The 16,180-nt window shown below is 39.1% G+C and overlaps 1 protein-coding gene and 1 pseudogene across 1 annotated transcript in view; both read right to left on the minus strand.

Moving 5' to 3' along the window:
• Usp37 (ubiquitin specific peptidase 37) overlaps positions 1-16,180 on the minus strand; it is a 61,666-nt gene that overhangs the window by 1,257 nt on the left and 44,229 nt on the right. The window contains 7 exon segments of the mRNA XM_032901345.1: positions 17-155; positions 1,149-1,218; positions 3,556-3,671; positions 9,795-9,855; positions 11,349-11,515; positions 12,494-12,749; positions 14,605-14,746. Coding sequence (XP_032757236.1) covers positions 17-155; positions 1,149-1,218; positions 3,556-3,671; positions 9,795-9,855; positions 11,349-11,515; positions 12,494-12,749; positions 14,605-14,746 — 951 coding nt within the window.
• LOC116899502 lies at positions 7,492-7,789 on the minus strand (annotated as a pseudogene).

The following is a 16,180-nucleotide window of genomic DNA, read 5'->3' on the forward strand; positions in this document are numbered from 1 at the left end:
CTGCTGGGGTTCTTACTTGTGCATATAGAAGAAAATATAGCCGCTGCGATCTCGATCACTCTGCACGGCAGCCTCTTGGATTTTAGAGACCTCCAAGTCATTGTAAGTGAACCATGCCTGTTTCTTAATGTCATACACATCACTAATGTAATGACCTGAAACAAATAAAGTCAGAAAATTACAGTTTTTCCAAAATAAACCTTTTTCTCAGTTATCAGAAGTTTGAGAAAGAGAAACAAGTCATGGCCCCATTATTATCAGCTTCAGCAATATTTCTCAAATTCATTTAAAAATACATACAGAAAATTAAAGTGATAGGTTGTGTGTATGTACTCTGCAACAGAGTTTCATTTCAGCTCTTGGCCATTTTAGACAGGGTGTCTTTAGGAAGCTTGGTTAACCTTGCACTCACTTATGTGGTTCACAAGGCCTTGAGGTTTTTCTTTTTGCCTTTTTTAAAAAATAAACCATGCTGCTTCTCAAGTGTTCAGTGTATTACAGAAATGTACCAAACCCAGAGAACAGCGTCTTACTTTTATTTTTTGCATATGTGTATACATGTGTCTTCCTCAATCACTTCCCTCTTTATTTACTGTGGTTGGGTGTCTTGTTAAACCCAGAATTTTCTAGATTCACTTATGTAGCTAGCTAGCCAGCTTATATGAGGCTAGGATTCCAGATAGGCCATTGGATTTTCATATGGATGCTGAAATCCAAATTCTAGCCCTCATGCTTGGAAGCCAAGTACTTTATCCACGGAATCATTTCCCCAGGTAGATAACTTTCTAAAAAATATATTTGCTCAGGAGAATATTTATCATCATTTATGAACAGAAAAACCAAAATAGTCACACCAACTTACATAATCCACACACAGGGTTTAAGGGAATATTTAAAGTTTCCTTATCTTTTTATAGATGAGGTTTCAGACTGGCCCTGAACTTCTGATCATCTTGCCTCCACTTTATGAATGCTGGGCTCACAGATATGTATCCCACTTTCAAATTTATACAGTAGTGGAGATGAAGTCCTGCATGCTAGTAGGCAAGCACTTTATCAATTACATCCTTAGTCTCTGACTTTTCCTTACAGTCGTCAACCTAAACCTAATAAAGACAAGCAAATACTAACACACGGTGTCCATTTACCTGAAGAAGAGGTGCTCCCAATGTGACTGACAACACTGATGAGCCGATAGGAGTGAGGAAGATTTCCTGTCTGAAAACACAAGTAAGTGGATGTAACCCTTCATTTGGATAAAAGTAAAATAATGACTTTACATTAATAAAAGGTGATATAGATAATCTTGAGTGCACAGTGTAGTAAAAGTCAGTAAACACTTCAGTGGTTACAGTTTATAAACCTTAGTGTATGACTCCTATCTCCAGGAACTATGCCAAAAAAAAACTTAAAAGAAAGGAATATACTTGGGACTGGAGAAATAGCTTAAAAGTCAAGAGTATCCTGTACTTATGTAGAACTCAAGTTCAGTTCCCAGCACCCATATAGGTACCACAACTGCCTATAAAACTCTGGCTCCAGGGGAGCTGAGGCCTGCTTCTGCCCTTGACAGTTTGCATGAACGCACACACGAGCACATGCGAATGCACATGAGTGTGTGCGTGCGTGCACATGCCTAAAATCTTCAAGAAAGGTATACTTTATGTATATTAAATCACTCACTGCAATATTATAATGAGGTTAGCATATATACAATAAGTTGACTTTTTCTACATTTTAAATACTGTATTAAAGTAATCAATAAAATAAAAAATTAAAAGTGAAATTTATACACTGTAGAATATACAATAAAGTCAAACCTGAAGATGGAATACAGCTATTAGGAAATAAAAGCTATTAGTGCCTGGTAGTGGTAGCATACACCTTTAATTCTAGCACTTGGGAGACAGAGGCAGACAGATCTCTGAGTTCAAGGCCAGCCTGATTGGTTTATAGAGCAAGTTTCAGCACAGGCAGGGATATTCAGAGAAACCCTGTCTTGAAAAAAACAAGCAAAAACGATTAGCAATTCATAAATTTTGATGAATTATTTTACTCTGGGAAGTTTATCTTAAATAGGAAATTTGAAATGTGGAGAACACTATAATCACACAGTTGCTGAAAACACTATTATAATCAAAAATGGAAGTTGTGTGGAAGCATGTTTCTAACCTTAGTACTCAGCAGAAGGATCAGATTTCTAGTCCACCTTGGACTGTATTATATAGCAAAAATCTTTTCAAAAAACAAAAAAAACTACCACCACCAACAAAACTAATTTAAACGTTCAGTGTTAGTTAAAAATTACCTAAGTAGTATGTTCATTTAAAGGACGACAGACATTAGAATAAAGTGCTCGGACTGGAGATGCTGCTCGGCTAGTAGACTGTTTATTTGGCCTAATGAAGCCCTGGGTTCAGTATAGCACTGCATAGACAGAACATGGTGACACAAGCCTATAGTGGGAATACTCAGGAGGTACAGGTGTTAGGGTCAGAAGGTTATCCTTGGCACATAGCTGGTTCATGGTCTGAACTACAGGAGACTTCATTTAAAAAAAACAAATAAGGGGATGGAAAGATGGCTCAGCGATTAAGAGCACTGGCTGCTCTTCTAGAGGACTCGGGTTTTAATTCCTACCAACCACAAGGTGGCTCACAACCATCTGTAATGGAATCTGATGCCGTCTTTTGGTATATAGGCTCCATATACAGACAGAACACATACACACACCATAAATAAAAACAAACAGAAACATAAAATAAAGTTAAAAAAATTGTAAATAATCTTTTCTCCCCTCTGGACACAGGATCTTATTCTGTAGTCCAGGCTGGCCTTGAACTCTTCTTGGTGGATCTTCTTGCCTCAGCCTCCCAAGTGCTGAGATTATAGGCATGAGCCATTAAGTCAAGCAAATAGTATTTAACAAGCAGAACAAAACATTGCTTAAGTTATAACATTTTTAAACATCTATGAAAGTGGGAATGACAAAATAATAAATTACTAGTTGCCAATAATAGGTGTGTGCTAGAAGAGTAGAATCCCAAGTAATCAGTCTTTTTTGGGGAAAAGCAATCATTTGCAAAAAGAAAAGGATGCTGGACATGATAGCGTACTTTTAATCCCAGCACTTGGGAGGCAGCACCAGGTGATCTCTGTGAGTTTGAAGCTAAGTTCCAGGATAGTTAGGACTACAAAGAGAAACCCTGTCTAAAAAAAAAAAAAAAACCAAAAAGTGTAGGAGGGTACACCAATATGTTTATTATTACAGAATTAACCGAATAAACAGTTTTCATTAGATGCATTAGTAGTTACTTGGTAAAACTAGAGATAATGTAATATATCTATGTCTCCATTTATATGGATATACATGTTCTTATCTAAGAAGAACATCAGACAGTCAGGATGTATTTCTGTTTTGTCTGAAGGAAATAAAGAGCAAAAGAGAAGATGAAGATGAGTTGACAGCGGCTGAGGGGCAGAAGCTGTGGTATACTGAAGAGAGTCTCTAAAGAGAAGGAGCAGAGGGGACACCTGCAGTGTCAGCAACCATACCTCAGCATTTCTTTTCAGTTCCTCGGCTTCAGCTTCTGTGTACTCCATATCAAAAACATCCTCGTTTCCAGAGTCCTCATCTGAGCCCAGGGAATCCAGAAAAGAGTTGTTAAACTCTGAAGAACAGAAAGATGGGTCTTGTAAAAGTTCTTAGAACAGACATAGGATGACTGGGAAGAATAGCTCAAGACAGAGCTAGACTTGAGGGTGTCCAACTGCAATCCTAACACCAGGCAGAAGAAAGGCTGAAGACTGAGTTTTACAGATCTCTATAGCACTTTTTTATAGAGGGTACTCTGGACTATAAAACAAGGCCATGTCTTAAAACAAAAACCAAAACAAACAAACAAACAAACAAACAACAAAACAAACAAACAAACAAAAACCCAAAACAAACTAAAAACCTAGCTTCAAATATTTATCTCATCATCCTAAGAAAACAAAATATTCTATTAACCGGGTTCACTCAGGCACCCTAGGAAGTAACTGTAAATGTAGGGATCTATGGAAGAAGTGCCCCTTTTCTTGTTTGCTGTGTGTCTGCGTAAGTTCAGGTGACTGTGCATGTACCTGGCGTTGTTCCTTAGGAGCCACCTGCCCTGCTTTGTTCGTTGTTAATTAACTTTTATGTGCATGGGTGTTTCATCTGTACATATTATCTATGCATCACATGCACGTCTGCTACCCTTGGAGGCCAGAAATGAGTAAGAGATCTCCTGGAATTAGAGTTACACATGATTGTGAATTGAATGTGGAACCTCTGGAAGAGCAGCCAGAGTGTTCTTAATCACTGAGCCATCTCTCCAGCCCCTCTACCTGGATTTTTAAAGACAAGGTCTCTTACTAGGATGGGTTCTGGTGAGACTGTCTTCACCTCCCTGGCACTGTGATTTCAAGTATGCCTTCACCTAGTTTATCAGAAGATGCTGGGGAAAGAGTCATCAACGGTTTTACCCAGTTGTGAGTCCATAAATACACAAATACACAAACAACTAGCATAGCAAGATATGCCCATGGGCACAGTAGTGGAACAAATGCTGTGGTTGTATCCAACTACTTCTAACTGGATTTAAGGCCTACTTCACAGAAAGAAACTCATACTAGGTACTATGAATCTCACTAAGAAACAATGGCTGGGGAGCTTAGAGACTCAAGGGATAAATTTACTACTGTTATTTTGCTAAATGGACAAAGTATTAAATTGCCCTCTGAATCTGTGTGCCCACTAATTAGTGCAGCTATCAACCCTCACTAGAGTTTCTATGTGCAGTAGACAGTGGTTAACACAGAAACTCACAAATAGCCAAAGGACAAAGAGTCATCTATACCACACTATCTGCTCCTAAGGCTCAGGGACCACCACAAAAGAAGGAATTGAAAGACAGAGGTCAGGAGGATTGGAATGAGACAGTAACTGGACATGTCAGGCCACTCTACTTATGAACTCAAAGCAGCTATGACTGACTGCCTGCCCAAGATCAAGCCAGTCAACATTATAGCGTGGAGTGAAGTGGCGGTTTGAACATTTTTTTTTTTTTTTGGTTCTTTTTTTCGAAGCTGGGGACCGAACCCAGGGCCTTGCGCTTCCTAGGCAAGTGCTCTACCACTGAGCTAAATCCCCAGCCCCGAAGTGGCGGTTTGAATGAGCCTATGGCAACCATAGGCTCATATGTTTAAATACTTGGTCCCTAGTTGTTGGAATCCTACTTTGGAAAGGATTAGGAGGTGTGGTCTTGGAAGAGGTGCATCCTTGGGGCTAGGTTTTGAGGTGCCATTTGAAGTGTGTTGCTTGTTCTCTGCCTCATGGCTGTGGTTAAGATGTGAGCTCTCAACTCTTCCTGCTGCCCTGTCTTTGTTCCTCCATCATGGATTCTAACACTCTGAAACCTTAAGTCAAATAAAATGTTTTCTTTAATAAGTTACCTTGGTGGTGGTATTTTATCATAAACACAGAAAATTGACGTCCACAGGCACACACGTGGTGTACATACATATATGCAGGCAAAACACTCATATATACTTAAAAGGTAGCTGGGTGGAGGTGGCGATGGCGCAGCTTTAACCCCTGAATTTGGGAGGTAGAGGCAAGCAGATCTCTGTGAATTTGAGGTCAGCCTGGTCTAAAACATCCAATGATACACAGATTAATTCTGTCTTCAAAAACCAAAACCAACTCAAACCAACAAACCAAACAACAACCCCCAAAAGGACATCTAAACATAAATGAATAAACTGAAAAAGGATACATAATTATACAGATAATCCAAGTTCATTTCCTGAAGCTTCCATCCCGGAAAAGAGGCCAAACCAGGCAAGCTTCTAACCCCAGTATATAAGAGGCAGAGAGGTACACAGATCTCTGTGAGTTCAAGGCCAACCCGATTTACAAAGAGAACTCCAGGCTAGTCAGGGCTACATAGTGAGACTATCTCAAAAACAAAACAAGACAAAACAAAAGGAGACCACAGAAAAGCTAATAATTTCACATTTAAAAAAAAAATGAGTTTTTGAAATATAACAAAGATGGAAATTCAACTTTAGCTCTTAAATTTTATCCAAAACATACAAATTCTGTATATAAGCCATTTTCATTAATGGTTCTGCATAAAGAATTTGTAAATAGCTAGTTCTTTGCTTATAACAAAGTAAAAAAAAAAAAAAATCACAGCAGAGGGACATTTAAAAGGCACGAACACCAAAGAATGGAAAAGAAAACATTCCATCTCCTTAACTATACAGTGCTAAACGACAACAGAATTCTAGAGCTGTTCTCTGAAGAGATTAAGGGATGTGGAGCACAGATGACGTCATGATGGATGCATACTGAATGAGGAAAGTGACTCATGTCTCTGGCTCTGTTATTATATTTGGCTTAGAACACTCTAGAACCAAAGGTAAGAAACTGAAAATACCCCAGGCACTTGAATAGCCACGAAAGCAGCAGGAATAGTGAGTGGCTCACTCCAATACTTGGGATGTTGACTGCTGTGAGCTCAAGGCCAGCTTAGATTAGAGAGAGATTTAAAACTTGATCTGTTCATGTGCTTACAGGTTACAATGATCTCGTTAGCTCCCTCATCTTAATGATAAACAGTAAGGATTAGTGGATACATGAACAAGCTTTTAACAAGGACTACACAGACCAAATATGTAGGCCAGAGCAAGCTAAAACAAACAATCTACTCAGAGAAGAGAAAACATTAAGCCAACTGTGGCCATAAATAAATCATAGTTCAGATATTATTATTCCAGTGAACCAAATAATAAGGCATAAAAGAACAGCCATAAAACAAAACATCTCTTGATAATTAACAGATGGCAGAGGTAGAAACTCAGAAGTGTGCAGGTAGAGAAGGCTGAAGAAGCTTCCCAGAGTGCAAACCAAAATGACAAAAACGCATTAGAAAGCATGAGAGAATCACAAGGCATGGGATTATATGCATGGAATTCCAGCATTTGGGATGGGGAGACAGAAGGGTCAGGAATTTAAGACCAGTTGTGCTATATGACACCTTATCTCAGAAAAGAAAGGAAACTAGAAGGGGCAATTAAAATTTCTAAGAATTAAAGGACACAAATTCCTAGCTTAAGATTAAGGGTATAAAAGCTATGAGTGACACAGACCCACCTGGAGGCATGACAGAAACAATGAGTGGAGTTACAAGCTTCAAGGGACAAACAAGGATAACGAAAGGCTTTTACACTTTTGAGATAGCAACCTTGAAAATAACACGTCATTAAACCAGTGGCATGAAGTTAGGAAGAGTACTTTTATGACTGCAAATTAGGAATTCTATATTTAGTCAAAATACTAAGAATGAATGGAACTTGTAAGAACTCCAAAATATTTAAATCATGACTTTCTTTTTTTTTTTTTTCTTGTATGAAACATTGAATTTATTGATCTTTGGGGAAATGTGATACACTGTCACTGTATTACAACTGAGCCATTAGTCATGTCACTTCGTCAACGTTAGCTGGTTCTTTTTCACGGTGCTTCAGCTCTTTCTGCACAGACTTAAGAGAAAGGCTTTTTGAAAAGTTTGCAAGTTCTTTCTGTATATTTACAAAAGCTCTGTTCATTCTATTGACTCATGATTCATAATGTTTATCTTCTTAAGATTAGAAGTAACTGGTTTTGCCTTGTTTTTAGCCTTCAAAGTTTTGTGGCTGGCTATATGAAATACATTCCTGGACTTCTGCCCTTTTAGTTTGTTCTTGGCCATTGTCAAAGTTCACAAGACTGCACGCTCACACTGATGCCATCCACAAGCTCCATCATGACTCTTTCTTAAGAAAGCTGGGGAGTGTTGTGGGAGTCAACACACAACTGGAACCAGGCATAGTGGCACATCCCTTTAATCCTACATGGCAGAGGCAGAGGCAGAGGCAGAGGCAGAGGCAGGTGGGTCTCTGTGAGATGGAGGACCATTTGGGCCACAGAGTTCATTCGAGGGCCAGCCACAGCTTTATAGTGAGACCGTCTTAAAAATAACAAAACAAAACTACAAAAGTGAAACCAGGTGGTGTGCTACAGGACCCCATTCCTAGCACTTGGGAGGTATATGTAGGAGGTTCAGTTAAGATCATTCTTGCATAGCTAGTTGTGGACCCCATCCCCAGGTGGCCCTGAAGGCAGAATGCCTGAGAATCGTAGTTTTGTGTCTGTAACTTTGTCCTAACTACAGTGCTGCCAGTGCTTGCCTCTATACTCTGCTTTTCAGATCAGTCAGGATCACTCATTTTTATACTACCCAAGTGTGTTCTATCTCAATCTGTTTCTGAGAATGGGAGAAAAACCAAAGGCAGTTTAACAGAAGTGAAGAGCCATCCAAGATCTCTTTATACTTCAGTACTCATTCCAAATATTCTGCTAAATAACATGACCATTCGTGAGTTTCTAAAAATTTAAATGCATTTTAAGTGTGACTATGTATCCTATTCTATTGTTCTCTGCCTGCTTCCTGTGAAAGAGGGTCTCTTTCTCTGAACCTAGAGATAGGCAGGCGGCCAGCTCTAGTCATCCTGGCACTTTCGTAGCTCCTCCCCACTACATGGTACTGGGATTACAGCATATCTGTGAGCAGGCTTTTTCTTTTTTTAAATATATATAAGTAAGGGATCCAAACTCAAGTCCCCATGTTTGTACAGCAAGTCCTCTTACCCACTGGACTATCTCTCCATACCTCTGTATGTAAATCTTATGCTACTGAGTCCTTTCTCTTGGCTCTCTCAACTGATTTCCTGAGAGTGAACTGCTGGAGAAGTCAATTGGATTGAAGCCATATATTGTAAAAATCTTAGTAATGGAACTATAAATCTTCTATTAAACAGATATTTTGCCTTTCGAGATTAAAAAAAATGTTATTTTGATATAGGTATAGATAGTAAAATAGCTTTTAAACTACATGCATATACTTTTAGATTTATTTGTAATATAATAGGGTCTTTTGCCTGCACGTATTTAGGTACTATGTGCATGTCTGGTGCCCATGGACATCAAAGGGGTGCTGTTTTCTATACAACTAGAGTTATAAAGACATATATATATATATATATATATATATAGATAGATAGATAGATAGATAGATAGATAGATAGATAGATATAAGACATTATATGGATGTTGGAAATCAAACCTGGGACCTCTGGATGAGGAACCAGTTCACTTAACCATTGAGCTATCTCTCCAGCTCCAGTTTAAAAAAAAATTACACACACACACACACACACACACACACACACACACACACACACAGAGACACAGAGACACAGACACAGACACACACACACACTCTAACAGAAATACTATAAATCTGTTACTACATTTAAAAAACTAAACAAGGGGTTGGGGATTTAGCTCAGTGGTAGAGCGCTTGCCTAGCAAGCGCAAGGCCCTGGGTTCTGTCCCCAGCTCCCAAAAAAAGAAAAAAGAAAGAAAAACAAAACAAAACAAAACAAACTAAACAAAAATCATAAGCAAAAGAGCTTAGTTGGCAGAGTGTACCTCGCACACACAGGCCCTGCATGTGATCTCCGCACTCTGCAGGGGATCAGTTTAAGGCCATCCAGGCCATCCTTAGCTACAGAGTTCCAAAGATATCTTAGGTTAAACAAGACTTTGTCAGTCTCATATATATATATGTTTACATATACATATATATATATATGTTTAAAATGTTCTTCTATGTATTAATACACTTTCCCGTTTAAAAATGTAATTAAACTCCTCTCCATACCTTGAAGACTTAACTCTGTAGCCCTTTTGAGGTCATCATCTTCTTTTTGTTCCCAAGCCTCCTACACAGAACAAGAACAAGTGTTTATGGAGGTGCTCCTTAGATAAGCCAATGAAGGCACAACACGCTGCTCTGGGAGCACTTGCTCACCATGCTTTCTCTAGCTTTACAGGTATTTGAACTATGACCTATGTGGAAGGTGGAATGGAAGCTTGTTTCTTTTTCAACACTGTCCTCTTAAAACATAACATTGGGGTTTTTATTTCCTCTTGTCAATAACATTAGGCTTGCCAACCTAAAATCATCCAGTGTGACTGTGTGGCATAATTTTTTTTTTAAAATATATAAAATTCTAGGTACAGGGCTGGAGAGATGGCTCAGCGGTTAAGAGTGCTTACTGCTCTTCCAGAGGTCCTGAGTTCAATTCCCAACAACCACATGGTGGCTCACACCTATCAGAAATGGGATCTGATGCCCTCTTCTGGTGTGTCTGAAGAGAGCAACAGTAGAATCATACACATAAAAACAGACCTTTAAAAAAATGCTTGACACATAATTCACACCTAGCAAACAACTTACTTTCTTTTCCCTGGACTTACCATTTATCACTTTTTACGATGCAGATGTAAACACTGCTACAATGCTGATTTCAAACAACCTACAATGAATACACTTTTCCTTTTTCAATAACTAATTGTATGTAGTGTAGAACACAGGTGGCTTGCTCCCCTGAGAGGATGCTGAACCACTTTCATCTAGGAGACACTCACGCCCTGTGTGTGACAGTAGAATGAACAGCATCTCCATAGGCTAAAGAGTCATTTTTAATACTTTATCCTAACTAAAGAAACCAGATCTACAAGACATGTTTGGTAGCAATACCAAATAAAGAACCTCGACTGTCATTTTTCTGAAATAGTAAAGGTATTCTTGGGAAAAAATATAAACAGGCTGGGCAGTGGTAGAACACACCTTTAATCCTAAGGGGAGGCTGAGGCAGATGCATTTCTGGGTTCAAGGTCAACCTGGTCTACAGAGCATGTTCTAGGACAGAAAGGGCTACACAGAGAAACCCTGACTCAAAACAAAAAAAAGAAAAAACATAAATAAATAAAAATGTTTAGCTGCCTTTATGATTGGGGATGAAATTCAGTAGTAAAATCCTTGTGTAGCATGGATAAGGCCCTGGGCCCCGTCTCCAGCACCACATGCACATATCTACTGTACTGTACGTACAGCAGCACTGTTTATAAATAAAGGTGAGAAGAACTGATTATGAGATTTTAAGGCACTCTTCTCAACCTTGGCTGTTTATTACAATCTCCAGGGAAGCCTTTTAGATCTAGATTAAAGTAAAGAAAAATCCATTTTCATAACGAAAACCCTAATTTAAAAACTGTTCCAATCCAAAACAAGTCCAAATAATTTTTCCTAATATCTAACTGCATGTAAATAACTAGGAGAAACGACTGACACATAGTCAATGATTAACACATGGGTCATTGTGATGATCTCTAGGAAGCAGAGAGGAAGCAGCATCAGACAGCGTCTTACTTGTTCTTGAAGGCTCTGGGCCAGGGCTTGTTGCAGCTCCTGCTCCTCTCTTTCCCGCTCTATGTCATACTGCTGGAGCCAATCAACCTCTCCCTGAGAACCTTCTGGAGTTTTGTTTTCTTTATTCTCATCACAGTCTTTTGTTATCTCAGTAAAACTAGCAGGACCTAAAGAAGCAGAACATTATTTTGGAGAAAACCTGAAATTTGTGGACTCTCGTGACACCTCCTGTTGAGAGTAATTACCTCGCCCTCATTAACACTGCAGGTTACAATCTAACAGCTCAGGCAGGCCTAGAACTTGCTATGTATCTGAGGATGGCCTAGACGTTAACTCCCATCTACACCTCCTTGCTGGGATAACTGGTATGCACCATCATGACTGTTTGGGGATGCTAGGGAACCACACCCAGAGTCTTTAGTAGACACCCGGCTACTAAACAAACTACTACACTCCCAGCCTTAGAACTTTTTGGGACTAACAATTTCATTTTACCACATCTATATCAGGGTTATTCAGCCTCAGTATCATTAATAATTTGCACGGGGTGCTGATGAGGCCTTTTGGGGAGTGGGAAATGGAGAAGCGTGTATGCTGTAAATTTTAGCAGGATTCCCCAGACTCTATCAGGGATAGGAGATCTTTACTGAGTCACCTGACAGGTATTAAGATTCCTCTCATCTATGGATATAGAAATGCTCATGCCAGAAGCAGTTCATTACTCTCTACTGTGATAACCAAAAATGAAAGATACTGTCAAATATTCTAGGGCAGCGGAGAATGCCCTTGATTCAGGAGTACTGACCCACAGAATGGTTCTGAGAACAAAGAATGAATATGACCAAGTGATACTTATTACACAGTGACTAACAAGAGCAGGGGAACACATTGCATTAAGAGGAAATAAAACCCCATCAGCCTTTTGGTTTTTGTCAACCTGAGTATACACTACTATTTTATTTACATATAAAGTAATTCGAAATCGAAGACACATTGACTCCACAAAGTCTAGAAAATAATTTTGTGATATCACTCTATGAATTCCATTCCCAAAAGTGAGGGCTTGGATTATTTAGAAACTCTTGTCAGTAAAGGCTCTGGAACAACATATTTTGTGTAAAGATGCTTATCTTGATGAACCTTACCTGGCTCAGTGATTGCTTTGGGTTTCTCAATTTCCATAGCGTCTGGATTTTCAGGCATCTCTGGAATATCATCTTCTGCAAACCCAGTGTCGGGACTGCTGGTTGGCTTATCATCATCTTCAGGGCTGAGTACCGGCGAGGCTTCTCTCCTGCTTATCTCTAACACAGCTGCCAGCACCTCTTCCTCACTCATTCTGTCAAATCCTGAGTTCTCCAATTCGGACTTCCCAGGATCTAATCTGCACAATTTCAAATCCTATAGAAGAGAATTACTTTTACAAGAAGGCAAAGTATCCATTAATATACCCAATGTCTACCAATACAAATGTTAATCAATATAGCTAATGTTCAACACTGAATCTAATATACCCTAGAGTTTAAAGTGGGAATTGGAAGGCTGGAAAGATGGCTGATCAGCCAGGAGTTCATACTGCTCTTGCAGAGGATCAAGTTTAGTTCTCAGTTCACAAGTCTGACTGTCTTCTGCTTTCAAGAGCAATCTTCCCACCCCCACACACACACACACACACACACACACACACACACACACACACACACACACACACACACTTACTTTAAAAATAAAGAGTGTGGGGGTTGGGGATTTAGCTCAGTGGTAGAGCGCTTGCCTAGCAAGCGCAAGGCCCTGGGTTCAGTCCCCAGCTCCGAAAAAAATAAAAAAATAAAAAAAAAAAAAAAAAAAAATAAAAAAAATAAAGAGTGTGGAACTGAATTTGTTGTTCACACCCACAGCTTCATGTACACCAGGCAAGCACTTTACCAACTGAGCTTCAACTCCAAACCCAACAGTTTTGCTTGATTATGACAGGTGCAAAGTATACCCTTTATAGAAATTTGGAAGGTAAACACTGCTAAAATAAAGTTACTCCAAACAGTAAGTCAACTGGGTATGGTGGTGTATGTCTGTAATCCTAGCACTTAGGAGGCAGAGCCAAGAAAACTGCTGTAAGTTCTAGGCCAGCCTGGGCTATAACATGAAATTCTGTCTCAAAAAACAAAACAAAACAAACAAACAAAAATCCAACCAAACCAAACAAAACAAAACAAAAAACCCAAAGACCCCAAAATCAAAAGATTAGTGAAAGATAATAAGTACTAGGTATTTTGGCCCAGATATATATGTAAACATTATGTTTACTACCCTGAATATTCTATTTTAAATGCTGGGTGGCCTTTTCTTTTTTTTAAATTAAGTCAGAGTCAGATTATATAGCCCTGACTGGCCTGGAACTATTACATGAACCAGACTCACAGACATTCACTTGCTTCTGCCTCCTAAGTACTGGGACTAAAGGCATTTATCACCTAGCAATATTGTCTAAAATAAGAAAAACAAAAGCTACATGAGCTTATATAAGTCATAAAATATATGGAGTAACTTTTATTCTAGGAGGATTCTCGAATCTTTCACAGTCAAGTCACAATCCTTCAGCTCTGCTGTAAGATGGGACAACATAGAACGCAAGTAGCTCCCGTAGTTCTACAGAATGAGGCCAACACCTGGAAAAGCTTACTTTTTGAGGATTGTAACAGACAACGCAGCCATGTTTTCACGATTCTTATTTAAAGATTACATTTTGTAGTTGCTCTTTTCATATAAAACATTATGATATTCTCCTCAAAACAACAGCTACCAAAATAAGCAAAGAGATGAAACAGAATGTGGAAGTTGTTCTGAGAGTTGCTGATGTCACCTTGCCCTTTTGTGAGGAATTGGAGATTGAACCCAGAACCTGAAACATGCTAGCCGAGTACTTCAACACTGGCCAAATCCCCAGTAACATTAATTTCTTTAAAACAGACTACTATTTTTGGAGCTAGTGTCTTGTTATGCAGATCAGGCTGGCCTTGAAGCTGGAATTCTGCCCAATTCTCCTTTGTCTGGGATAAGCATGCACTATTATGCTCAGACAAAACTTGGTTTTTGTTTTTTTGTTGTATCTAGGAAAAGTACTCTTACACAGCTAGTGTCTGAAACAGGCATTATGTTTGAGATCTACTTTGTCAATTTCTTTAATTTGCTGAGGCATTTGTTTGGATAGCTAAACTAAACAGAACACTGTCAGATGTTTTGACAAATCATTACTTACTTTTTCCACATCTTCCTGGTACTGTTCATTGCCTGGCAAATCACAAAGTCTCTGACTGAGGGCCACAGAGCGTTTAAGTTCATCCTCACTGTCAGAATCAAGGCATGATGTCAAGGAGCTCTTGGATTTGAAGGTAAATTTCCTGTAATTATACATAAAAAAAATGTCTGATAAATACTTGTCTTTTTTTGTTTGCTTGCTTTTGATGTATAAACACCAAAACAAAAAGCTTTTCCATTATAAAAAACTATTTAACAGAGGAAAATGACCAGTCAAAAAAGTATATGTATGTGTTACTTTGACACTCTCCTCAAGAGCCATAGCTTGAAAATGCTTATGCTACTGTGTATCACCTGCAAACTCTGTGCCTTTTTCTTTTAATGACCAATTCCAAATGTAGTTTGTTATCATCTTTATAAAGTATTCTACTGAGTCCATTAAGGTATAGCAACTAATCAGTACATTTCTTTTAGAGTCTCCCTACATAGCCTTGGCTGCCCTAGAACTCTCATGGTATATAGACTAGGCTGGCCTCAAACTCACAGAGATCGCCTACCTATGCCTCTCAAGTGCTCAAGTGTGATTCAAGGCCTGCACCACCATATTTTTGACATAAGCACATGAGAGCTACTTTTTGATCTTTTATATTATGTTCTATGCACTTTTAAAATGACAGTAACAATCCACTTATTTTAGTATTTTGAGATGAGAATTCTCAACCTGTCTACCTCCTAGAATAGACATTCCTAAACCAGAAAACAACAAAAAAACTCCTGAGAAAAGCAGTTCTAAATCCTATATATTAGGACATGATATATGGTAAATACTGTAGCAAATTTGCAAGAAATGAGTTATGAAATAAGGGTAGATAATTACAAAGGGCGGGCAGGGGCAGAAAGAACTAAGCCGCTTAACACAAAGACAAAGAGTACCATCTTCAACACAGCAAAGCCGGGCACTGCAGTGAGCATTGTTTTGGCAGCACTAGGGAGGCTGAGGCAATAGAACTGCATGTGAGACCAGCCTGGGTTCTACAGCAAGATTTCGTCTGAAAGTAAAAAACAATACCCTGTGTAGTATGACACTTGGAATGTGGGTTCACTTTTCCTTTGTAAAAAGATTCTGTAAATATAGGCATGTATGTCCACGTGTCAGTATGCTCTAGGTCTGGGTGCACTTATTTGTGGAAGTACTGGAGGAGTACTGGAGTACTGGAGGCCTCGAGAAGGACGTGCCAGACCCCTGAAGCTAGGTTGTAATCTGTTTGACACGGGTGCTGGGATCTGAACTCCAAGGCTCTGGGAAGAGCAGAAAGTACTTTTAACAACTGAGGTGGGGTGGCACATGCCTTTAATAGCGGCACTAAGGAGGCAGACATGCAAAGCTATGAGCTCCAGGCTAGCCTGGTCTACAAAATGAGTTCCAGGACAGTTAGGGCTACACTGAGAAACTGTATCCAAACAGAACCCCCAAATCAAAAAACAAACAAGCAAAAACCACAAAACAGAGAGGGGAGGGAGAAAAGCATTCATGTAGTTTAGAAAATTCCTTCCAATATGGTTAAAATTTTAAGAGA

This window comes from Rattus rattus, chromosome 4, assembly GCF_011064425.1.
Source record: "Rattus rattus isolate New Zealand chromosome 4, Rrattus_CSIRO_v1, whole genome shotgun sequence".
Lineage (NCBI taxonomy): Eukaryota > Metazoa > Chordata > Mammalia > Rodentia > Muridae > Rattus > Rattus rattus.